This window comes from Pseudophryne corroboree, chromosome 5 (assembly GCF_028390025.1).
Source record: "Pseudophryne corroboree isolate aPseCor3 chromosome 5, aPseCor3.hap2, whole genome shotgun sequence".
In the NCBI taxonomy this organism is placed as follows: Eukaryota; Metazoa; Chordata; class Amphibia; order Anura; family Myobatrachidae; genus Pseudophryne; species Pseudophryne corroboree.
In genome coordinates this window covers 547,952,515-547,977,784 of record NC_086448.1, presented here as the reverse complement: position 1 = coordinate 547,977,784, position 25,270 = coordinate 547,952,515, and the positions used below count along the sequence as shown (strand labels likewise).

Sequence of the window (25,270 nt, the reverse complement as noted above, 5' to 3'; positions counted from 1 at the left end):
GTCCACTGCCGGGTCCATAAGCCTCTCCTAGCAGAAATGGACAATGCACTTATTTTAGATGCCAGCCGGCAGATCTCCCTCTGTGCATCTCTCATGTATAAGACTGAGTCTTTTATATGCTCTATGGTTAGCAGAATAGTATCCCTGTCTAGGGTGTCAATATTTTCTGACAGGGAATCTGACCACGCAGCGGCAGCACTGCACATCCATGCTGACGCAATAGCTGGTCTAAGTATAATGCCTGTGTGTGTATATATAGACTTCAGGATCGCCTCCTGTTTTCTATCCGCAGGCTCCTTCAGGGCGGCCGTATCCGGAGACGGAAGTGCCACCTTTTTAGACAAACGTGTGAGCGCTTTATCCACCCTAGGAGGTGTTTCCCAACGTGCCCTATCCTCTGGCGGGAAAGGGAACGCCATTAGCAATTTTTTTGAGATTATCAATCTTTTATCAGGGAAAGCCCACGCTTCTTCACACACTTCATTTAATTCTTCAGATGGGGGAAAAACTACGGGTAGTTTTTTCTCCCCAAACATAATACCCTTTTTTGTGGTACCTGGGTTTAAATCTGAAATGTGTAACACCTCTTTCATTGCCTCAATCATGCAGCGAATGGCCTTAGTGGACATTAAATTAGACTCATCGTCGTCGACACTGGTATCAGTATCCGTGTCGACATCTGGGTCTGCCATCTGAGGTAGCGGGCGTTTTAGAGCCCCTGATGGCCTTTGAGACACCTGGGCAGGCACAAGCTGAGAAGCCGGCTGTCCCGCATTTGGCATGTCGTCAAATTTTTTGTGTATGGAGTCGACACTTGCACGTAATTCCTTCCATAAAACCATCCACTCAGGTGTCTGCCCCGCAGGGGGTGACATCACTTCTACAGGCATCTGCTCCGCCTCCACATAATTTTCCTCCTCAAACATGTCGACACAGCCGTACCGACACACCGCACACACACCGGGAATGCTCTAAACAGAGGACAGGACCCCACAGAAGCCCTTTGGGGAGACAGAGAGAGAGTATGCCAGCACACACCAGAGCGCTATATACTGCAGGGACTAACTGAATTATGTCCCCTATAGCTGCTATAATATTTACTGCGCCTAAATTTAGTGCCCCCCCCCCTCTCTTTTTTACCCTTTTTCTGTAGTGTAGACTGCAGGGGAGAGCCAGGGAGCTTCCTTCCAGCGGAACTGTGAGGGAAAAATGGCGCCAGTGTGCTGAGGGGGATAGCTCCGCCCCTTTTTCGCGGACTATTCTCCCGCTTTTTTAAGGATTCTGGCAGGGGTAATTATCACATATATAGCCTCTGAGGCTATATATTGTGATTGTTTTGCCAGCCAAGGTGTTTTTATTGCTGCTCAGGGCGCCTCCCCCCAGCGCCCTGCACCCTCAGTGACCGGAGTGTGAAGTGTGTATGAGAAGCAATGGCGCACAGCTGCAGTGCTGTGCGCTACCTTGGAGAAGACAGAAGTCTTCATGCCGCCGATTTTCCGGACTTCTTCTTGCTTCTGGCTCTGTAAGGGGGACGGCGGCGCGGCTCCGGGACCGAACACCAAGGCCAGTTCCATGCGGTCGGTCCCTCTGGAGCTAATGGTGTCCAGTAGCCTAAGAAGCCCAAGCTAGCTGCAAGCAGGTAGGTTCGCTTCTTCTCCCCTTAGTCCCTCGTTGCAGTGAGCCTGTTGCCAGCAGGTCTCACTGTAAAATAAAAAATAAGATTTTACTCACCGGTAAATCTATTTCTCGTAGTCCGTAGTGGATGCTGGGGACTCCGTAAGGACCATGGGGAATAGCGGCTCCGCAGGAGACTGGGCACAGCTAAGAAAGAATTAGGACTACCCGGTGTGCACTGGCTCCTCCCACTATGACCCTCCTCCAGACTTCAGTAAGGATACTGTGCCCGGAAGAGCTGACACAATAAGGAAAGGATTTTGAATCCCGGGTAAGACTCATACCAGCCACACCAATCACACCGTATAACTCGTGATATTATACCCAGTTAACAGTATGAACATAACAGAGCCTCTCAACAGATGGCTCAACAATAACCCTTTTAGTTAACAATAACTATATACAAGTATTGCAGACAGTCCGCACTTGGGACGGGCGCCCAGCATCCACTACGGACTACGAGAAATAGATTTACCGGTGAGTAAAATCTTATTTTCTCTAACGTCCTAGTGGATGCTGGGGACTCCGTAAGGACCATGGGGATTATACCAAAGCTCCCAAACGGGCGGGAGAGTGCGGATGACTCTGCAGCACCGAATGAGAGAACTCAAGGTCCTCCTCAGCCAGGGTATTAAATTTGTAGAATTTTGCAAACGTGTTTGCCCCTGACCAAGTAGCAGCTCGGCAAAGTTGTAAAGCCGAGACCTCTCGGGCAGCCGCCCAAGAAGAGCCCACTTTCCTCGTGGAATGGGCTTTTACAGATTTAGGCTGTGGCAGGCCAGCCACAGAATGCGCAAGCTGAATTGTGCTACAAATCCAGCGAGCAATAGTCTGCTTTGAAGCAGGAGCACCCATCTTGTTTGGTGCATACAGGATAAATAGCGAGTCAGTCTTCCTGACTCCAGCCGTCCTGGAAACATAAATTTTCAAGGCCCTGACTACGTCCAGTAACTTGGAGTCCTCCAAGTCCCTAGTAGCCGCAGGCACCACGATAGGTTGGTTCAAGTGAAAAGCTGATACCACCTTAGGAAGAAATTGGGGACGAGTCCTCAATTCTGCCCTATCCATATGGAAAATCAAATAGTGGCTTTTACATGACAAAGCCGCCAATTCTGACACCCGCCTTGCCGAAGCCAAGGCCAAAAGCATGACCACTTTCCATGTGAGATATTTTAAATCCACGGTTTTGAGTGGCTCAAACCAATGTGACTTTAGGAAACCCAACACCATGTTGAGGTCTCACGGTGCCACTGGGGGCACAAAAGGAGGCTGAATATGCAGCACTCCCTTGACAAATGTCTGAACTTCAGGCAGTGAAGCCAGTTCTTTTTGGAAGAAAATCGACAGAGCCGAAATCTGGACCTTAATGGAACCCAATTTTAGGCCCATAGTCACCCCTGACTGTAGGAAGTGCAGAAATCGACCTAACTGGAATTCCTCCGTTGGGGCCTTCCTGGCCTCACACCACGCAACATATTTTCGCCATATGCGGTGATAATGTTGTACGGTTACATCTTTCCTAGCTTTAATAAGCGTAGGAATGACTTCCTCCGGAATACCCTTTTCTTTTAGGATCCGGCGTTCAACCGCCATGCCGTCAAACGCAGCCGCGGTAAATCTTGGAACAGACAGGGCCCCTGCAGCAGCAGGTCCTGTCTGAGCGGCAGAGGCCATGGGTCCTCTGAGATCATTTCTTGAAGTTCCGGGTACCAAGCTCTTCTTGGCCAATCCGGAACAATGAGTATAGTTCTTACGCCTCTTCTCCTTATTATCCTCAGTACCTTGGGTATGAGAGGAAGAGGATGGAACACATAAACCGACCGGTACACCCACGGTGTCACTAGAGCGTCCACAGCTATCGCCTGAGGGTCTCTTGACCTGGCGCAATATTTTTCCAGCTTTTTGTTTAAGCGGGACGCCATCATGTCCACCTGTGGCCTTTCCCAACGGTTTACAATCAGTGTGAAGACTTCTGGATGAAGTCCCCACTCTCCCGGGTGGAGGTCGTGCCTGCTGAGGAAGTCTGCTTCCCAGTTGTCCACTCCCGGAATGAACACTGCTGACAGTGCTAACACGTGATTTTCCGCCCAACGGAGAATCCTTGTGGCTTCTGCCATCGCCGCCCTGCTTCTTGTGCCGCCCTGTCGATTTACATGGGCGACCGCCGTGATGTTGTCTGACTGGATCAGAACCGGCCGGTTTTGAAGCAGGGGCTTTGCTTGACTTAGGGCATTGTAAATGGCCCTCAGTTCCAGAACATTTATGTGTAGGGAAGTCTCCTGACTCGACCAAAGTCCTTGGAAGTTTCTTCCCTGAGTGACTCTCCCCCAGCCCCGAAGGCTGGCATCCGTGGTCACCAGGACCCAGTCCTGTATGCCGAATCTGCGGCCCTCTCTGAGATGAGCACTCTGCAGCCACCACAGCAGAGACACCCTGGTCCTTGGAGACAGGGTTATCAACCGATGCATTTGAAGATGCGATCCGGACCCTTGGTCCAACAGGTCCCACTGAAAAGTTCTGGCATGGAACCTGCCGAATGGAATCGCTTCGTAGGAAGCTACCATCTTTCCCAGGACTCGCGTGCAATGATGCACCGACACCTGTTTCGGTTTCAGGAGGCCTCTCACTAGAGACGACAGCTCCTCGGCTTTCTCCTCTGGGAGAAACACTTTTTTCTGGACCGTGTCCAGAATCATCCCTAGGAACAGTATACGTGTCGCCGGAACCAGCTGAGACTTTGGAATATTCAGAATCCAACCGTGCTGGTGTAGCATCTCCTGAGATAATGCTACGCCGACCAACAACTGCTCTCTGGACCTCGCCCTTATCAGGAGATCGTCCAAGTATGGGACAATTAAAACTCCCTTTTTCCGAAGGAGTATCATCATTTCGGCCATTACCTTGGTAAATACCCTCGGTGCCGTGGACAGGCCGAACGGCAACGTCTGGAATTGGTAATGACAATCCTGTACCACAAATCTGAGGTACTCCTGGTGAGGATGGTAAATGGGGACATACAGGTAAGCATCCTTGATGTCCAGAGATACCATGTAATCTCCCTCTTCCAGGCTTGCAATAACCGCCCTGAGCGATTCCATCTTGAACTTGAATTTTTTCAAATATGTGTTCAAGGATTTCAAATTTAAAATGGGTCTCACCGAACCGTCCGGTTTCGGTACCACAAACATTGTGGAATAGTAACCCCGTCCTTGTTGAAGTAGGGGCACCTTGACTATCACCTGCTGGGAATACAGCTTGTGAATTGCCTCTAACACAGCCTCCCTTTCTGAAGGAGTCGTTGGTAAGGCAGATTTGAGGAAACGGCGGGGGGGGGGGGGATGTCTCGTATTCCAGCCTGTACCCCTGAGATACCACTTGAAGGATCCAGGGATCTACCTGTGAGCGAGCCCACTGATTGCTGAAGTTTTTGAGACGGCCCCCCACCGTACCTGGCTCCGCCTGCTGAGCCCCAGCGTCATGCGGCGGACTTAGCAGAAGAAGCGGGGGAGGACTTTTGTTCCTGGGAAGTGGCTGTATGCTGCAGCTTTTTTCCCTTACCTCTGCCTCTGGGCAGAAAGGACGCGCCTCTACCCCGTCTGCTCTTTTGGGGGCGAAAGGACTGCACCTGATAATACGGTGCTCTCTTTGGTTGTGAGGGGACATGTGGCAAAAATGCCGACTTCCCAGCTGTTGCTGTGGAAACTAAGTCCGAAAGACCATCCCCGAACAACTCCTCACCCTTATAAGGCAAAACTTCCAAGTGCCTTTTGGAATCTGCATCCCCTGTCCACTGCCGGGTCCATAACCCTCTCCTGGCACAAATGGACAGTGCACTTATTTTTGATGCCAGCCGGCAAATATCCCTCTGTGCATCTCTTATGTAAAAGACAGCGTCTTTAATATGCTCTACGTTTAGCAATATAGTGTCCTTGTCTAGGGTGTCAATGTTCTCTGACAGGGAGTCTGACCATGCAGCTGCCGCACTGCACATCCATGCTGAGGCAATAGCTGGTCTCAGTATAATACCAGTGTGTGTATATATAGCTTTTTGTAAAACATTTTTCATTGCCTCAATCATATAACGAGTGGCCCTATTGGACATTACATTAGTCTCTTCGTCGACGACACTGGTATCAGTATCCGTGTCGACATCTGTGTCTGTCACCTGAGGTAGCGGGCGTTTTAGAGCCCCTGATGACTTTTGAGACGTCTGGGCAGGCACGGGCTGAGAAGCCGGCTGCCCCACATTTGGCATGTCGTCAAATTTTTTATGTAAGGAGTCGACACTTTCGCGTAATTCCTTCCACAAGTCCATACACTCCGGTGTCTGCCCCGCAGGGGGTGACAACACATTTATAGGCACCTGCTCCTCCTCCACATAAGTCTCCTCATCAACATGTCGACACAGCCGTACCGACACACCGCACACACACAGGGAATGCTCTGACAGAAGACAGGACCCCACAAAGCCCTTTGGGGAGACAGAGAGAGAGTATGCCAGCACACACCAGAGCGCTATATAATACAGGGATTAACTAAATGATATCCCCTATAGCTGCTATATATGTATTTTGCGCCTAAATTTAGTGCCCCCCCTCTCTTTTTTACCCTTTTCTGTAGTGTAGACTGCAGGGGAGAGTCAGGGAGCTTCCTTCCAGCGTAACTGTGAGGGAAAAATGGCGCCAGTGTGCAGAGGGAGATAGCTCTGCCCCTTTTTCGCGGACTTTTCTCCCGCTTTTTTATGGATTCTGGCAGGGGTATTTATCACATATATAGCCTCTGGGACTATATATTATGATATATTTGCCAGCCAAGGTGTATTTATTGCTTCTCAGGGCGCCCCCCCCCAGCGCCCTGCACCCTCAGTGACCGGAGTTTGAAGTGTGTATGAGGAGCAATGGCGCACAGCTGCAGTGCTGTGCGCTACCTTGGTGAAGACTGATGTCTTCTGCCGCCGATTTTCCGGATTCTTCTTGCTTCTGGCTCTGTAAGGGGGCCGGCGGCGCGGCTCCGGGACCGAACACCAATGGCCGGTTCCATGCGGTCGATCCCTCTGGAGCTAATGGTGTCCAGTAGCCTAAGAAGCCCAAGCTACCACCAGTTAGGTAGGTTCGCTTCTTCTCCCCTTAGTCCCTCGCTGCAGTGAGTCTGTTGCCAGCAGATCTCACTGTAAAATAAAAAAACCTAACATATACTTTCTTTCTAGGAGCTCAGGAGAGCCCCTTGTGTGCATCCAGCTCGGCCGGGCACAGGATTCTAACTGAAGTCTGGAGGAGGGTCATAGTGGGAGGAGCCAGTGCACACCAGGTAGTCCTAATTCTTTCTTAGCTGTGCCCAGTCTCCTGCGGAGCCGCTATTCCCCATGGTCCTTACGGAGTCCCCAGCATCCACTAGGACGTTAGAGAAAACCTAAAATATACTTTCTTCTAAGAGCTCAGGAGAGCCCCTAGTGTGCATCCAGCTCGGCCGGGCACAAAAATCTAACTGAGGCTTGGAGGAGGGTCATAGTGGGAGGAGCCAGTGCACACCAGGTAGTCTAAAAGCTTTCTTTTAGTTGTGCCCAGACTCCTGCGGAGCCGCTATTCCCCATGGTCCTTTTCGGAGTTCCCAGCATCCACTAGGACGTTAGAGAAATAATATTTCCCAAGATTTATATGGCTTATCTGGTAACACTAGTAGAAAGTATTTTGAAAACCACATAATTGTTATAATTCAGTCAACTGAAAATGTGATATAGTAGCCATGCATTATAATACAAAGCGTGACATTAGGATTATGAACGGAGTTTGAAAATCGTAGGTTATGAACTGACAAAATCATACATTTCGCAAACATTCATTTTCTGATCAGCACAATGATACATGTTGGGTGGGATGTAATGAAGACCAAGTTTGGCGGCCGTGCGGGTTGTCGGCTGAACTCGGATGTTTTTTTAAAGGGGCACACATGTACAAGGCAGGGTTTAACCTTGTACATGATTACCTCTTCAAAACATGTCCGAGTTCAGCCTCCATCCTGCACGACCAGCGGACTTCATTACATACTGCCTTTATTCGCAAAGAACTTGATGTATGCACAGGTTTGATTGGTAGAATATTAAGGATAATTAACAGCAATGGGGTGTACAGAATATATGAGGACATAATCCAATAGACTGAACAACACAAAATGATATCACAGACTGCTACATACATAACATGTAAACAGGTTTGCTTCATGCAAAGTTGTTATAACGTTACTGCATTTTAAAACAAAATAGTCACGATCAACATTTCCCAGGATTCCAAAACAATCCCACTGCACACAAATTCAATGCTGTAAACAGTATGCGAAGTACTGTCCAACCACACCAAGCTAGCCAGCACATTGGGAGACTGGAGTTATGAAGCTGAACAGTAGCTGGTATGTGCAGCTTAGTTGAAAAGTTCATAGATGTGGAAGATTGGGATATTTTGACTTGGATAGAAATAGCACATACTGACTGAGCTGATGCAAAGTAAACACTACTAGAGGCAAAACATAAAAAAGAGGAACAAGAACTCCATTGCCTCTGGATTTCACAGCTATGGGAGATTGATGCCAGGTGCTTATTAGTGGCAAGTAAATCACCTAAAAAATAAATGCAGTCAAAATTGAGGCATTGATCAAAAAAGGAAGTAGTTAAGACGTCCATACCTCTGTTTCCTGAAGGAGACCCCGGTTTGAGCACAACATGTCTGGACAGGTGACTGGAGAACCAATTCCATCACGAACTGCCAACTGCACATACTGTCTGAGGCACTAAGGAAGAACAGAAAGCACCCAGTCACAACAAGTAGCAATACAATATTATTTTCAGGATTAAGCTCGGAGCATCCTCTCGGCCCGTCATATTGGTGGTCATTCCGAGTTGTTCGCTCTTTGCCAATTTTCGCTATGCTGCGATTTGTTGCTAAATGCGCATGCGCATGGTACGCAGCGCGCATGCGCTTAGTTATTTAACTAAAAACTTAGCAGTTTTGCTGTTGTTCGTGCTGCGCTTTTCAGTCGCACTGCTGATCGGCGAGTGATTGACAGGAAAGGGGCGTTTCTGGGTGGTAACTGAGCGTTTTCCGGGAGTGTGCTAAAAAACGCAGGCGTGTCAGGGAAAAACGCGGGAGTGGCTGGACGAACGCAGGGCGTGTTTGTGACCTCAAACCAGGAACTAAACGGACCGAGCTGATCGCAATCTAGGAGTAGGTCTGGAGCTACTCAGAAACTGCAAGAAAATATTTAGTATCAATTCTGCTAATCTTTCGTTCGCTATTCTGCTAAGATAAGATACACTCCCAGAGGGCAGCCGCCTAGCGTTTGCAATGCTGCTAAAAGCAGCTAGCAAGCGAACAACTCGGAATGAGGGCCATAGTCATTCGATAAATTAGGCTTTAGGTATCTTATGGCTTCACAATTTTATTTTTAAAACTGAATTCTTCCAGCATTCTCAGCCATAGAGTTGGCAAGTCAGTGATTTGTCAGGCCTGAATGTGGACGGTACTGCATCATTTATCGGACACTTGTGTCCACAATAATGAGTATCTGCTTATAAACAAAGCAGATCATTTGCTTGCAGAAACCATTGCTAATGTAGAGTATGTATAGCGCATAATATCAAGGTCTTGAAATATTCTAAACAGATCAGGCTAGACGTTCTGTCCCCCCTCACTAACATACCAAGGAGAAGGACCAGCCCTCCGCAGTCATCACAATTATCTGCATCAGCCCTGCCTTGGTGCAGGAGATCCAACTGAAATAGGATGGATCCATTGGTATAGCTATGATGGATGCAGGATGTGTGGTCCAGGAGGGCCAACACTGCACACCCTGCATCCATTTCGTCTATATTTAACTTTCCTGAGTCCCAAGTCGGCAGCGACAGTGCTGAACAAATCACCAAGAAAATAGAACAGTGACCATTTTCCCAGCATTTTACACATGCACAATAGGAAAATCACCTGCGCATGAGAAGTGGGAAGTAGACTATGGTCTAGTAATGTTCACTACAGCGCTGTAGGCTAGTGAGGAGTGGGTCCAGACAAAGACTACACATGGGCCTCTTCCTCTCTTAATGCACCCTTAGATGGACCTCTGCATAAGCTCACCTGTGAATAGCCCAAAACACTGTCAACACGCCAACAATATGCCCTTGGTACTTTTTTTGTAAGTGTGAACGTGCCCAATAAGCAGTAACTGAGAAGACATGGCTGGCTCAGAACCACACATAAATACTCTATGTTGCGTATGCAGGCCACAACACATGCGCACTGTAGTGGGTATGAGCTCTAAAATGGTGGAGAATGAGATGAGAGACATCACAAAGTGTCTGAGACCTGTAAATTATAAAGGAGTGGCCTGCATGACATATCGGCCAAAACACAAATTTGACACATATCAACTAGAAGATGACAGACTTACTGTAACATAATAAACATAAAAACACTATACTTTCACACAGGCAGAGCTAGAATGGGAGATGAATGCTGTCCAGACTAACTAACTACACCGTAAGTGTACATAGAACACAAAGAACATCATTTTTCTGAACAAAATATATTGCAAAATACAATAAGTCTTAGAACAGAAAATGATAACCTATGTCACAATGACGCTGACAATAAATTACACATACACAAGCCACACACATGGTTTGAAACTGAATAGGCTAGTTGTCCATTTCTAATTTCTTAGGCCACCTAGATGCTCTATACGGTGATGTAGTTTCATTGCCGGCAGTGGGGATCCTGGCGGTCAGGATCCCGGCAGTCAGGATACCGACGCCGGAATCCCAACCACTGTGTCAGGGCAGGTGGTGTTTGTGGATCCATTGGACTCAGTCCAACCGAAAGAGCAGATGCCCCTGAGTGCTGGAAACAAGGAGGACGAAGGTAATTCCTTTTCATATATTTATTGAGGACAACAGATATGAATGAGACTGCAGGGAGCTGGGGCTATTTAGGTCAGGAATGGGAAACTGCTGGGAAGCAAGTCACTGAGTGATAGGAAGCTGAGGCTGTATAACTGTGAAGAGTGTTCGTAGGTTGATATAAGGACGAGACTGAAGAATTGTGAGGTTGAGTTTGTAGAATGATGCGGTGGCAAGGCTGAAGAACTGTGAAGACTGGTTGCTGGGGGGTATGAAGATGAGGATGAAGAACGATGAACACTGGATGCTGGAAGATATGAAGACGTGGATGAAGTACTGTGGAAACTGGATGCTGGATGATTTGAAGGCGTGGATGAAGAACTGTGGAAACTGGATGCTGGATGATTTGAAGGCGTGGATGAAGAACTGTGGAAACTGGATGCTGGATGATTTGAAGACGTGGATGAAGAATTGTGGAAACTGGATGCTGGATGATTTGAAGATGTGGATGAAGAACTGTGGAAACTGGATGCTGGATGATTTGAACATGTGGATGAAGAACTGTGGAAACTGGATGCTGGATGATTTGAACACGTGGATGAAGAACTGTGGAAACTGGAGGCTGGCGAACCACCACGGGGATCCAGCGGTAACCGAAGGCACCGGTGGGAGAGCGGGCGACTGTGACTGCACACTGGAGTGCTGGCAGGCGTTGTACATCGAGAATCGGCAGAGGACTCGGAGAGCCAGACGGGACCAATTAACCGGAGATGCACAGAACAAGCTGCGGGAGCACAGAGCTAAGGCACAGAGAAATTACAACAAAGCACTAGCACACAATGCAAAAATCCCAACCTACTTATAGGCAGCAGGGAATCAAGATTGGCTGTCACTCACCCTTCACGCTCATTGGTGCTGCACTTTGGTCTCCAACATGGCCGCCCCCATACTGCAGACACACAGAGAAGCTTCGGACACTAGGTCCTCTCTCCTTCCTTCCAAGAAGCCGTCACTCCCGCCGCCGACCGCGCCGCACTCCCCCGCAGCCCTGCGCCGCAGACAGCCGACCGAGCCTGGACGGACCCCAGGACCCGCCGCAGCAGCTGTAAGTGCCGTGGCCTCACACACTGACAATGCCGCCAGCTGGAATCCCGGCTAACAGGGCCTATTTCCACTCGTAGGTGTCCATGACACCCATAGAGAGGAAATACAACCTGTGGCGAGCGCAGCGAGCCCGCAGTGTGGCGACTGCAGCAAGCCCGCAAAGGTCTTCAGTGCGCTTGCCCCCACTGCTGGCATTCTAGCTGTGTCAGTGTGCTAACCGCCGGGACCCCGGCTGCCGGCATCCCATTCCCAACACTCTATATGTTATAGTGCATTTAATAATTCATCAGTAAATCTCAGTATCATTACTAAAGAAAGAAAAATTCTCAAAGTTTGGAAACCCTGATTTGAAATGACATCAAAATATTTTAAGTTTTGCATAAATCAAAGCGTTTGCAACCAATTGGCATAACCAGGTAGTATCTATGTTTTGTAAACACAAAGTTCATATTAGTGCGGGCTAGTCAAATATATAACTTCATATTAGTGCAAGTAAGGCTGAATTGGGTGCTCCCATCTTCCCAACTGATGTGCTGTATATAGTTACATCACATGGCCACGTCATCACATTGCTGATCCATGTACCCATCTTAAGACAGGTAGTAGTCAAACTGATCCAGTGTCAGTATAATGTGACTTCAGCCCTTGCCATCTCCTGGCTGTCAGAGTGAGAAGCACAATAGTACCACCGGTGGGGCCAAGACTTAAAAAACTAAACAATCTTACAAGATTTTATTACCTAAATAAATCCCTTTCTAAGTAGAATTATCGTTTGTGTTGTGTTGAAAGTAGTATAAACCAATTATGTTATCTACTGTTCAAGTACAAAAATTACTGCAACCACCTCCATTTTGTGTCCTCTTTTCTACAGGTAGACTATTTCACCCAGGGTAATCCTACGCAGTGTACCCAAGATGTCTGCCTCACCTGGTGCCTTGTGAGGGTGGAACACACAACCCATGGAAGTTATTACCCAATGGGGGTAATTCAGAGTTGATCGCAGCAGCAAATTTGTTAACAGTTGGGCAAAACCATGTGCACTGCAGGTGTGGCAGATATAACATGTGCAGAGAGCATTAGACTTGGGTGGGTTATTTTGTTTCTGTGCAGGGTAAATACTGGCTGCTTTATTTTGACACTGCAATTTAGATTTCAGTTTGAACACACCGCACCCAAATCTAACTCTCTCTGCACATGTTACATCTGCCCCCCCTGCAGTGTACATGGGGGGTCATTCCGAGTTGTTCGCTCATTGCCGATTTTCGCTATGAATGCAAATAATTATTTAGTAGCAATTCTGCTACTCTTTCGTTCGCAATTCTGCTATGCTGGGATACACTCCCAGAGGGAGGCGGCCTAGCGTGTGCAATGCTGCTAAAAGCAGCTAGCGAGCGAACAACTCGGAATGAGGGCCATGGTTTTGCCCAACTGCTAACAAATTTGCTGCTGCGATCAACTCTGATTTAGGCCCATTATGCCTACACAAATCCTGCATTACGCTTACTCTATGCATTCTAGGTTTTCATTTTAATGTCTGTGTGGCTTGTGTATTGCTGTATTAATCTTGTGCATTGTTTTTGATTTCTGTAATGCGCCATGAGTCCTATTTGGAGAAAGAGCGCTATATAAATAAAAATATTATTATTATAAATATAGTTTTTTCCCAAGTTGACACAATTCATATGTTTTTTTCGCGGCCACCACTACATGGCGCCCGACGGCAGCATTTCAATTGTTCTGTTGTTCGGGTGACCAGCAGCCGGGTTGGACACATTTTTTCTTGCAGCCTCTGGAGGTGCAAGAAAAAAATGTGTGTAAACTTGGCACTTTGTGCGTCCAAACCAGAGTTGACACCCAAAGCAAGAGTTTAGATGGGTTTAGCCATTTTAGGCAGCTAAATCCGGTCTGTTTGCACGCGACATGCATGATATACATGGGTGCCCAGACATCAATTGAATAGTGACATATGTTTGGGCATCTAAATACTCCCATTTAGAGGCGATTTTTAGACACCCAAAACAAGTGAATCGGCCCCAAAGTGCAAAGATTTGTTTTGACTGCAATTAAGATGTGAAATAGATATACATACTAAAAAATACATGAACCTCACTTATACTTAATCCTTAGGTCTAGTCTTTCAGTCAAGGCCTCTCAAACATATTACCATAAACGCTAGAAAAATATGAGTCTTAATCATTACAGACTAGCTCTCTCTGTAGTATATTCATTCAGTATGTTCCATGAAGTTTTCATGCAGCAGTTTGTATGAATCTTGGCAGCTGCACTAATTGCACAAAGACCTCATTATGAATATAAATTTAGAAAGAAAATGAAAATTGAATGAGACATCAAAATAAAAATGAGTAACAATTGCAAGAGGTTTCAAGTTGTAATCAGAGCCACAACATTACCAATTGCGTGTATTGCACATGTACTGGTCACAGGGAATGTTACATTTTCTTTTATATTAATACTGCTTCTCCTCTCATTGAGGACTAGGATTGAACTTGGACACTTCCCAATACTTAAAGAGTGCACAATTGGAGAAGTTGCCTATAGCAACAAATCCACTTCTAGCTACAATTTATCAAGTACATTCTCTAAAATATTAGGCAGAACCTGATTGGTTGCTATAGGAAAATACACTAGACCACTTTTCCACTCTTTAGAAGGCATCCCCTTAGTTTGAATATTAAAATTTTAGTTTTAGGGGTTGTTTTAAAAGGGCAGAATTTATATTAATATGAATATTCCTATTATTTAGAAATGAAGGGTGGTATCCAATTAGCCACGGTTATTAGCCATGGTAATTTACCGCAGCTAATTGACTTGCCCCTATGCCGGCACTTATCTGGGATTTTGTTCCACCTGCCTCAGCCAGGCAAAACCAAATCCCCGATAAGTAAGCATTTTATTCAGCGGAAACACATAGGTCCGTGGCTTTTCGTGGATCCTATGTGTTTAGGTGCAAAAAATGGTAATCTATCTTGTGAAATAAAAATGGCCTACAACTGAACAGCCCAAAAATGACCATCAGACAAAAAATAGGATTTTAGTACCTACTGGTAAATCCTTTTCTCCTAGTCCGTAGAGGATGCTGGGGACTGCAAAAGGACTATGGGGTATAGACGGGATCCGCAGGAGTTTGGGCACACTGAAAAGACTTTAACTGGGTGTGAACTGGCTCCTCCCTCTATGACCCTCCTCCAGACCTCAGTTATAGGAACTGTACCCAGGAGAGACGGACATTTCGAGGAAAGGATTTTTGTTTAAAGTAAGGCCTACAACATACCAGCCCACACCACAAACATACCGTACAACCGGAGTAACAGTAAACCAGATAACAGTATGAATTAACAACAGCAACAAGCTGAAATCAATAAATACACAACCCGTGTATAAACTAATTTAACCAGGAATAATACACTGCAAGCAACAGTCCGCACTGGGATGGGCGCCCAGCATCCTCTACGGACTAGGAGAAAAGGATTTACCGGTAGGTACTAAAATCCTATTTTCTCTTACGTCCTAGAGGATGCTGGGGACTCCAAAAGGACCATGGGGTCTATACCAAAGCTCCAACACGGGCGGGAGAATGCGGACGACTCTGCAGCACCGATTGAGCAAACAGGAGGTCCTCCTCAGCTAGGGTATCAAACTTGTAAAACTTAGCAAAAGTGTTTGAACCCGACCAGGTAGCTGCTCGGCAAAGCTGAAGTGCCGAGACCCCTCGGGGAGCCGCCCAAGATGAGCCCACTTTCCTGGTAGAGTGGGCCTTTACTGACTTCGGCACTGGTAGGCCAGCCGAAGAATGAGTTTGCTGAATCGTACTACAAATCCAGCGTGCAATAGTCTGTTTCGAAGCAGGATGACCAATCTTGTTGGAAGCATACAGGACAAACAGCGCCTCTGTCTTCCTGGCAACAGCCGTTCTGGCGACGTAGATTTTTAAAGCTCTCACAACATCCAGAGACTTTGGAACTGCCACAGCATCCGTAGCCACGGGTACTACAACAGGTTGGTTAATGTGAAACGAAGAAACCACCTTCGACAGAAACTGTTGACGAGTCCTTAATTCCGCTCTATCCGAATGGAAAATCAAGTACGGACTCTTATGAGATAAGGCCGCCAACTCTGACACTCGCCTGGCAGACGCCAGAGCCAACAGCATGACTACCTTCCAAGTGAGAAACTTTAACTCAACCTTACGCAAAGGTTCAAACCAGGCAGACATAAGAAACTGCAAGACCAACTCAAGATCCCATGGTGCCACAGGGGGCACAAACGGAGGATGGATATGCATCACTCCTTTCACAAAAGTCTGTACCTCTGGGAGGACAGCCAATTATTTTTGAAAGAAAATAGATAACGCCGAAATCTGCACTTTGATGGAGCCTAATTTCAGGCCTGCATCGACACCTGCCTGTAAAAAATGGAGAAACCGACCTAAGTGGAATTCTTCCGCATGAGCCGTTTTAGTCTCACACCACGAAACATACTTTCTCCAAATACGGTGATAATGTTTCGCCGTAACCTCCTTCCTAGCCTTAAGGAGAGTGGGAATGACCTCCCCGGGAATACCTTTTCGAGCTAAGATTTGGCGCTCAACTTCCATGCCGTCAAACGCAGCCGCGGTAAGTCTGGAAACACGCATGGTCCCCGCAATAACAGGTCCTCTCTCAGAGGAAGCGGCCAAGGATCTTCCACAAGTAATTCCTGAAGATCCGGATACCAGGCCCTTCTTGGCCAATCTGGAACGACGAGAATCGCCTGAACCCTTGCTCGTCGAATGATTCCCAGTACCTTTGGAATGAGAGGAAGTGGAGGGAACACATACACCGACTGGAACACCCACGGAGTCACCAAGGCGTCCACTGCACTGGCTTGGGGGTCCCTTGACCTGGAACAATTCCTCGGAAGCTTCTTGTTGAGGCGAGACGCCATCATGTCGATCAGCGGAATGCCCCAACGCTTCGTCACTTCTGCAAATACCTCTTGGTGAAGAGCCCACTCTCCCAGATGGAGATCGTGTCTGCTGAGGAAATCTGCTTCCCAGTTGTCCACTCCCGGAAGGAAGACTGCTGACAGGGCGCTCACGTGTTGTTCCGCCCAGCGAAGGATTCTTGTGGCCTCTGCCATAGCCGCCCTGCTCCTTGTTCCGCCTTGACGGTTTATATGCGCCACCGCTGTGATGTTGTCCGACTGTACGAGGACAGGTCGACCCTGAAGTAGGCTTCTTGCTTGTAGCAGGCCGTTGTAAATGGCTCTTAACTCCAGAACATTTATGTGGAGACAAGTCTCCTGGAGCAACCATTTCCCCTGGAAATTTCTTCCTTGGGTGACTGCGCCCCAGCCTCGGAGACTTGCATCTGTTGTCAGTAGTACCCAGTCCTGGATACCGAGTCGGCGCCCTCCTAGGAGGTGAGAACTTTGTAGCCACCACAGGAGAGAGATCCTGGCCTTGGGAGATAAACTTATCTTCCGGTGCATGTGCAGGTGAGACCCGGACCATTTGCTCAGCAGGTCCCACTGAAACACCAGGGCATGAAACCTGCCAAACGGAATGGCTTCGTACACCGCAACCATTTTCCCCAGAACCCGAGTACAGTGATGAATCGACACACTTGTCGGCCTCAGAAGTTCCCTGACCATTGTCTGCAGTTCCAGAGCTTTTGCTTCCGGAAGAAACACTCTCCGTAACTCCGTGTCCAGACTCATGCCCAGAAAAAGCAGCCGAGTGGTCGGAATCAACTGAGATTTTGGCAAATTTAGCACCCAACCGTGCTGTCGCAGAACCGACAGTGACAAATTCACACTTCTCAGCAACCGTTCCTTGGACCTTGCCTTTATCAGGAGATCATCCAAGTATGGGATAATTGTAACCCCTTGCTTGCGAAGGAGAACCATAATTTCTGCCATGACCTTGGTGAAAATCCTCGGGGCCGTGGAAAGCCCAAACGGCAACGTCTGAAATTGGTAATGAGAATCCTGTATCGCAAACTCGAGGAAGGCTTGATGCGGAGGATATATTGGGACGTGTAAGTAGGCATCCTTTATGTCGACTGACGCCATAAAATCCCCCCCTTCTAGGCTGGAAATCACAGCTCGAAGAGATTCCATCTTGAACTTGGTATGGATTGAGGGATTTTAGGTTCAGAATCGGTCTGACCGAACCGTCCGGTTTCGGTACAACAAAGAGGCTCGAGTAGAACCCCTCCCCACGTTGGGACGGGGGAACGGGAACAATGACCCTCTGTTGACACAACTTTTGTATTGCTGCCATCACTACCTCCCTGTCCGGAAGAGACACTGGTAAGGCCGAAATGAAAACCGGTGAGGGGGCACCTCCTGAAACTCCAGCTTGTATCCCTGAGATACTATCTCTAGGACCCAAGGATCCAGGCCTGACTGAACCCAGACCTGACTGAAGAGCCGCAGACGGCCCCCCCACCGGTCCGGACTCCCCCAGGGAAGCCCCAGCGTCATGCGGTGGACTTGGTAGAGGCAGGGGAGGACTTTTGGTCCTGGGCGCCTGACACTGCAGGCGACTTCCTTCCCCTTCCTCTACCCTTTGAAGCGAGGAAGGACGAACCTTTTCCACGCCTGTATTTATTTGGACGAAAGGACTGCATCTGCTGATGTGGTGCCTTTTTCTGTTGTGTGGGAACATAGGGAAGAAAAGACGACTTACCCGCAGTCGCGGTAGAGACCAGGTCAGCCAAGCCGTCCCCAAACAAGACATTACCTTTGAAGGGTAGAGCTTCCATAGCTCTCTTGGAGTCGGCATCAGCATTCCATTGATGGATCCACAGCGCCCTCCTGGCCGAGATCGCCATGGCATTGGCTCTTGATCACAAGAGACCATCATCCCTCGCCGCATCCTTCAGGTAATCTGCAGCATCCTTGATATAACCAAGAGTCAAAAGAACATTATCTTTATCAAGGGTATCCATATCAGCAGCTAAATTCTCAGCCCATTTAGCAATAGCACTACTCACCCATAACGACGCCACAGCAGGTCTGAGCAATGCACCCGTATTAGCAAAATGGACTTCAGAGACGTGTCCAGCTTGCGATCCGCCGGATCCTTGAGAGCTGCCGTGTCAGGAGACGGAAGCGCCACCTTCTTAGACAAACGAGATAGAGCTTTGTCAACATTTGGAGACGCCTCCCATTTTCCCCTGTCATCAGAGGGGAAAGGATACGCCATGTCAATTCTCTTGGGAATCTGCCACCTCTTGTCCGGCGACTCCCAAGCCTTTTCACAAAGAGCATTCATTTCATGAGAGGGGGGAAACTTCACTTCAGGTTTTTTCCCTTTGAACAAACAAATCCTTGTTTCCTGCACCGCAGGTTCATCGGAAATGTCTAACACATCTTTTATAGTCACAATCATGTACTGAATACACTTAACTAATCGTGGATGTAAAGCAGCCTCAGAGAAATCGACCTCAGAGTCAGAATCCGTGTCGGTATCAGTATCTACCACTTCGGTAAACGTCCGCTTTTGCGACCCCGATGGGGTCTGCACCTGAGACAAAGCATCCTCCATGGATTTCCTCCACACCTGTGTCTGCGACTCCGATTTGTCTAACCTTTTGACAAAGAGGCCACATTTGTATTAAGTGTACTTAACAATGTGAGTAAATCAGATCCAATTCCAGACCCGCATCTGCTCCCCCAGCAACCTCCTCCGGGGAATAACAGTCAGCCTCAGACATGCCGACACTGAGTATCGACACACCGACACACACACACACAATGCCTCAGCTAGGGGACAGGCCCACAAGGAAGCCTGGATAGAGAAACACAGAGGGAGTATTGGAGTATGCCAGCTCACACCCCAGCGCCCATATAACCCACCAAAGAATATATGTAAATAGTGCTGCTTCAAGGACAAAAATTATGCACCACAAAACTGTGCCCCCCCCCCCCCCCCCCCCCCCCGATTAGCTCCCCGTTACTTGTAGTGGAGCTTTGGAGGTCCCGGGCCAGCGTCTCATGCAGCCGCGTGTATGAGGGAAAATGGCACTGGTGAGCCGTGCGGCTAAGCTCCGCCCCTTCCCGGCGCGCTTCAGCCCGCTAAAATTTGAAAATTGAAAATGCCGGCGGGGGTATGTAAAACTGTGCCGAGGCACCGAAAAGCCTTCTGCCGGCTTCCCAGACCTCAGTAACTACTGCCCTGGGCGCAACCCCCCCCAGCGCCCTGCACCCTGTGAGTGCCGTTTGTGAAGTGTGTGGGAGCATGGAGCGCAGTGCTACCGCTGCGCTGTACCTCGTTACTGAAGTCTTCTGCCGTCACTGAAGTCTTCTGCCTTCTGCATACTCACCCAGCTTCTTTCTTCTGGCTTCTGTGAGGGGGTTACACAAAGGGGGCGACCCGGCACCGGTCTAAAAATAGTTTTTGATTACAGAAAAACCAAATTTGGACAATTTTCAAGTAAAATCTTTAATATAATGTCCAGTTTGGGGGTGCGCCCAGAGCCAGTGACATATGCATAAACAAAAGGGAGAAAGAAGAAGGCTCTTGTGTGGGCGCACTCATTAATGGTAGTTAAATAACTAGAATGAATAACACTAGGTTGATTAGTCAGCAGATAAAACAAAATTTATTTGGAAATATTAAGAATATAATTGCCCCTGGTTGAGGAGATGTGAATGATCCCAGATAAAAATGTTCTGGTCCTGCCTCAGGAAATGAGATGGAGAGGGGTAGAGACACTGCAAGTCATAAACCCTTTCTCACCCGGCCAGTACAGATGATCTGTGTTAATGAGATCAATTAAGTCAATTGATTTTAGATTCTGTCATAATCCTAATGAAGGAATAACAGCTATTATGGCAATGAGTAATAATAGAAACAAATCAAAGGATATACCAGGGTAAAGAAAGAAAAGGATAGGAACAAATGGTGATGCTGCTGTTGGAGTCACATACCACACATCATATGCAATGATTGATGTTCTACAACACTGAGTATTCCCTGTGAGTCTCCACCTCAGGTACTAACTCAGCCCACACTGTTTCGCTTCCAAGATCGGACGAGATCGGGCATTAGCAGTGTGGTTTGATAGTAGAAGGATTTGGTCAGACGTCCAATGAGAGTGCACCTATATAGGGGGGGATAATTAGCTGGGTCTTATAGATACAGTGTGGATCTGCTTTTTGTGTTAGGCAGGAGACATCAAGTCCCACACCGGTGGTATTGTGTCCCTGGATCACAAATGAGAGTCCACGAAAAAGGAAGATATATAGATTTATGAAAAAAACGAAGATATATAGATTTATGAAAAAAACCCTAAAAAGGAAAATGGAGATCAATTAGGCTGTAGTTATTAGGAACGGGTGATAAAAATTACCCGTCCGTATAGATACAAATGGATAAGGAAACACGGATCAAGAAATTTTTATATATATGTGTACATTGGTACTGGTGTAAGGAACAGAAAATATGTCAAAGATAATTGTAGATACAAATAAATAGTACTGGTATATGCAATGAAATAATCACTAGTGACATGGGTGTCATTAGAAACACTTTGTGTGAATTGGAGCTGTTATAATCATTAGGATATAGGGAAATAGACATGAAATTCTCATATAACCCATGCAGCAATATGACAACAGGATCTGCAGGAGGAAAGTCAAAGAAGAATGCAGTATTTCTTTCCTATAAAATGCAGTTTTTAATCCTGATGCAATAAACTAAGATGCATAAGCCTGGAAAAAGGCATAAATGAAGCCACACAAAAAGCAGATAAATAATACTGGTATATGCAATGAAATAATCACTAGTGACATGGGTGTCATTAGAAACACTTTGTGTGAATTGGAGCTGTTATAATCATTAGGATATAGGGAAATAGACATGAAATTCTCATATAACCCATGCAGCAATATGACAACAGGATCTGCAGGAGGAAAGTCAAAGAAGAATGCAGTATTTCTTTCCTATAAAATGCAGTTTTTAATCCTGATGCAATAAACTAAGATGCATAAGCCTGGAAAAAGGCATAAATGAAGCTGCACGGATATAGATACAATTTCTATGACAGCTGGGCAAAATCTATATATCTTCGTTTTTTTCATAAATCTATATATCTTCCTTTTTCGTGGACTCTCATTTGTGATCCAGGGACACAATACCACCGGTGTGGGACTTGATGTCTCCTGCCTAACACAAAAAGCAGATCCACACTGTATCTATAAGACCCAGCTAATTATCCCCCCCTATATAGGTGCACTCTCATTGGACGTCTGACCAAATCCTTCTACTATCAAACCACACTGCTAATGCCCGATCTCGTCCGATCTTGGAAGCGAAACAGTGTGGGCTGAGTTAGTACCTGAGGTGGAGACTCACAGGGAATACTCAGTGTTGTAGAACATCAATCATTGCATATGATGTGTGGTATGTGACTCCAACAGCAGCATCACCATTTGTTCCTATCCTTTTCTTTCTTTACCCTGGTATATCCTTTGATTTGTTTCTATTATTACTCATTGCCATAATAGCTGTTATTCCTTCATTAGGATTATGACAGAATCTAAAATCAATTGACTTAATTGATCTCATTAACACAGATCATCTGTACTGGCCGGGTGAGAAAGGGTTTATGACTTGCAGTGTCTCTACCCCTCTCCATCTCATTTCCTGAGGCAGGACCAGAACATTTTTATCTGGGATCATTCACATCTCCTCAACCAGGGGCAATTATATTCTTAATATTTCCAAATAAATTTTGTTTTATCTGCTGACTAATCAACCTAGTGTTATTCATTCTAGTTATTTAACTACCATTAATGAGTGCGCCCACACAAGAGCCTTCTTCTTTCTCCCTTCTGTGAGGGGGTGACGGCGCGGCTCCGGGAACAAGCAGCTAGGCGCACCAAGTGATCGAACCCTCTGGAGCTAATGGTGTCCAGTAGCCTAAGAAGCAGAGCCCTTAAACTAAGTAGAAGTAGGTCTGACTTCTCTCCCCTCAGTCCCATGATGCAGGGAGCCTGTAGCCAGCAGGTCTCCCTGAAAATAAAAAAACCTAACAAAAGTCTTTTCTAGAGAAACTCAGGAGAGCTTCCCTAGTGAGTGTCCAGTCAGTCCTGGGCACAAAGTCTAACTGAGGTCTGGAGGAGGGGCATAGAGGGAGGAGCCAGTTCACACCCAGTTAAAGTCTTTTCAGTGTGCCCAAGCTCCTGCGGATCCCGTCTATACCCCATTGTCCTTTTGGAGTCCCCAGCATCCTCTAGCACGTAAGAGAAATAGTAAAAAATAAATAAAAAAAAAATACAAGAAAAATGACCAGGGCTAATAAGATACCCTCCTAAGAGAGAATCAGAAACACTGTATCTCAGTTTATATATTGTATAGAAAATATACAGCAAGCAATGAAGTACTAGTGGCCTTCCTGAGCATAGATGGGCACTTTTTCTCCCAAGTTCCATTATGAAGGCCTTAAAACCAGATATCAGATTTTTGAACCAGACAACAGGATATTCAGACAAAAGCAGAACACACAATGGTCTGGTGCTCTAATGTTTTTTTTTTTTTTGCATCAGCTAATTATGTAACCTCTTTTACCCCTTTCACATCGCACAAATAACCTGGTATCGACCCTGCATATTGCCGGGTCGACAAGGGTCAGTGTGCGGCGTGAAAGCGCCAAGTCCAAATTCCTGGGTCGCCTGACCCGGTAATTCAACCCGGGTTATAAACAGTGTTATTCCCGGGTTGAATACCAGGTCAGTGGCTGCGTAAATGGATTCCCAGGTCGATGCGACCCGGGACCCGTTTACTAGACAGGGAGAGGCGGAGCGGAGATGAGCTCATCTCCCAGCGCCGCCTCCGCCCCCCGCCGCTATGGCAACCGACTCGGCATATTGCCAGGTCGGACAGCCATCCAAAAGGGGTAGGAGAGTCTCCAACGCCGGATCTCACTCGGGAAGGACCCGTTTCCAATTCCCGGGTGGGATCCAGCATTGGAGATGTGAAAGGGGTATTTGTGGGACCAACAGCCACTTGTAAGGCAACTGAAAATACAATGTTGCTGACCAATGCTACAGAGCAAGAGTTAAAAAATCTGGAAAATTAGTCCTCCTATTTACTAGGAAAATGTAACAGTCATACATTCCTAATTATAAGCAGATTTTATAGTCTGCCTAAACTATTATTACTTTCATATTTAGACATTTACATCCTAAGAACCATATTATATTTACCTACCACTTAATACGCTGCCATTACTGCTTATGGTGTATTTTGCCAACATTGTCTGTGGTCACTATATTGCACACTGAGCATGAATTCAATTATTAACCTCAGGGTACCGTTCTCTGTCAAGAACACTTCATGTGGTGCATTTTATATATATATATATATATATATATATATATATATATATATATATATATATAAATGCAGTCTCTGACTGACTGACTGACTGACTGACTCATCACTAATTCTCTTACTTTCCGTTATGATAAAAAGCTGAAATATAACATAGGTATTCTGCAGGTGGGAAATTGGAGAACTACGTAATCAGAATTTTAATATACCTCCCCTAAGGTGATGAAAAGGGGGTTGACTTAATGAAGTCATTACCGATGCGTGGCTTGCATTGCGTGAGCGATAACGCCCAAACAGAAAATCGGATCAAAATGTGGATAGCACATCCAGTGCGTAGAATTTAATAAACTACAAAAATGGTCCCATTCACTTTTTACCATATCTGCTACTGGTGCTCCTCGCGTAGTGCTAAGAATCATGGATTAATATTTACTTACATTAAAACGTCTCAAATTTACATCTCTATAGATTTACCACATTTTTAATACTCATTTATATTTACAACCGTGAAAATCAGAAACTCCCGTGTGAAGAACGGGTAAAACAGCTAGTGCACAATAAAATTAACAGGAAAAGCCATCAGAATGCCACACCTTGTGGACACCAACATCCCAATGTATCTCTCACATTCCAGTTGTGCAGAAACCTTAGTGATGCTAAATATCAGAATTCTCAGGGATGAGTGCAGTACAACATCACAGAACTGAGAACTGAGTTCACCCCATACAGGCCAACAACATACGTTTAAAAATCTCAAAACCATCAGTCTGCTGCTGCACAGCTAATAGTTTTGAATACGTGTGTTGTTTTGCAGTTTTGTGCAGTTTGTCAGGATGCTATAAAACATTAAAAAAAACATGCATAAAAAGACCATTCATTCTGCCAACATTTCATACATGGTGGAAGAAAAAGACTTGATTCATAGACAGAAAATCATATGGGGTATGTATAGTATGTTTGGCTTCTACTGAACCCTCTCACAGCCAGGAGCTGGTATTTTGCAGGCTGCTCTGAAACACAAACGGAAAGACTCTGGTACAGTAAATGTATCTAACCTAAACATTGGTTCTTTTCCAAAGTAAAAACTGACAACAATGTTCTGCTGTCCAGATTATAGGGAATTTTATATAAGAAAGTGGATTTGACCTCACTGATCAGAGAGCTTCACATTTGTGTGATTCCTCATTTTCTCTGAAAAAATGTATCTCTTTATCTACACTTCATAAACAACTGTTATATATTTTTTTTATGTGCAGTGTACAAGGTAAAAT

The 25,270-nt window shown here is 46.4% G+C and overlaps 1 protein-coding gene and 1 long non-coding RNA gene across 4 annotated transcripts in view; one reads left to right on the top strand and one right to left on the bottom strand.

Moving 5' to 3' along the window:
- Positions 1 to 12,842, top strand: part of LOC134928024 (uncharacterized) — a 115,444-nt gene extending 102,602 nt beyond the window's left edge. Inside the window, exon 8 of the long non-coding RNA XR_010177811.1 lies at positions 12,528 to 12,842. This is a non-coding gene — a long non-coding RNA (uncharacterized LOC134928024). The remainder of the gene's footprint in view (positions 1 to 12,527) is intronic.
- RNF144B (ring finger protein 144B) overlaps positions 1 to 25,270 on the bottom strand; it is a 133,637-nt gene that overhangs the window by 55,135 nt on the left and 53,232 nt on the right. For 2 of the 3 annotated variants that reach the window (XM_063923236.1, XM_063923233.1), the window contains one exon: positions 8,350 to 8,454. The exons of the other annotated variant lie outside the window; for it this stretch is intronic. In XM_063923236.1, the coding sequence (XP_063779306.1) occupies positions 8,350 to 8,454 (105 nt within the window). The remainder of the gene's footprint in view (positions 1 to 8,349; positions 8,455 to 25,270) is intronic. 3 annotated transcript variants of the gene reach the window in all.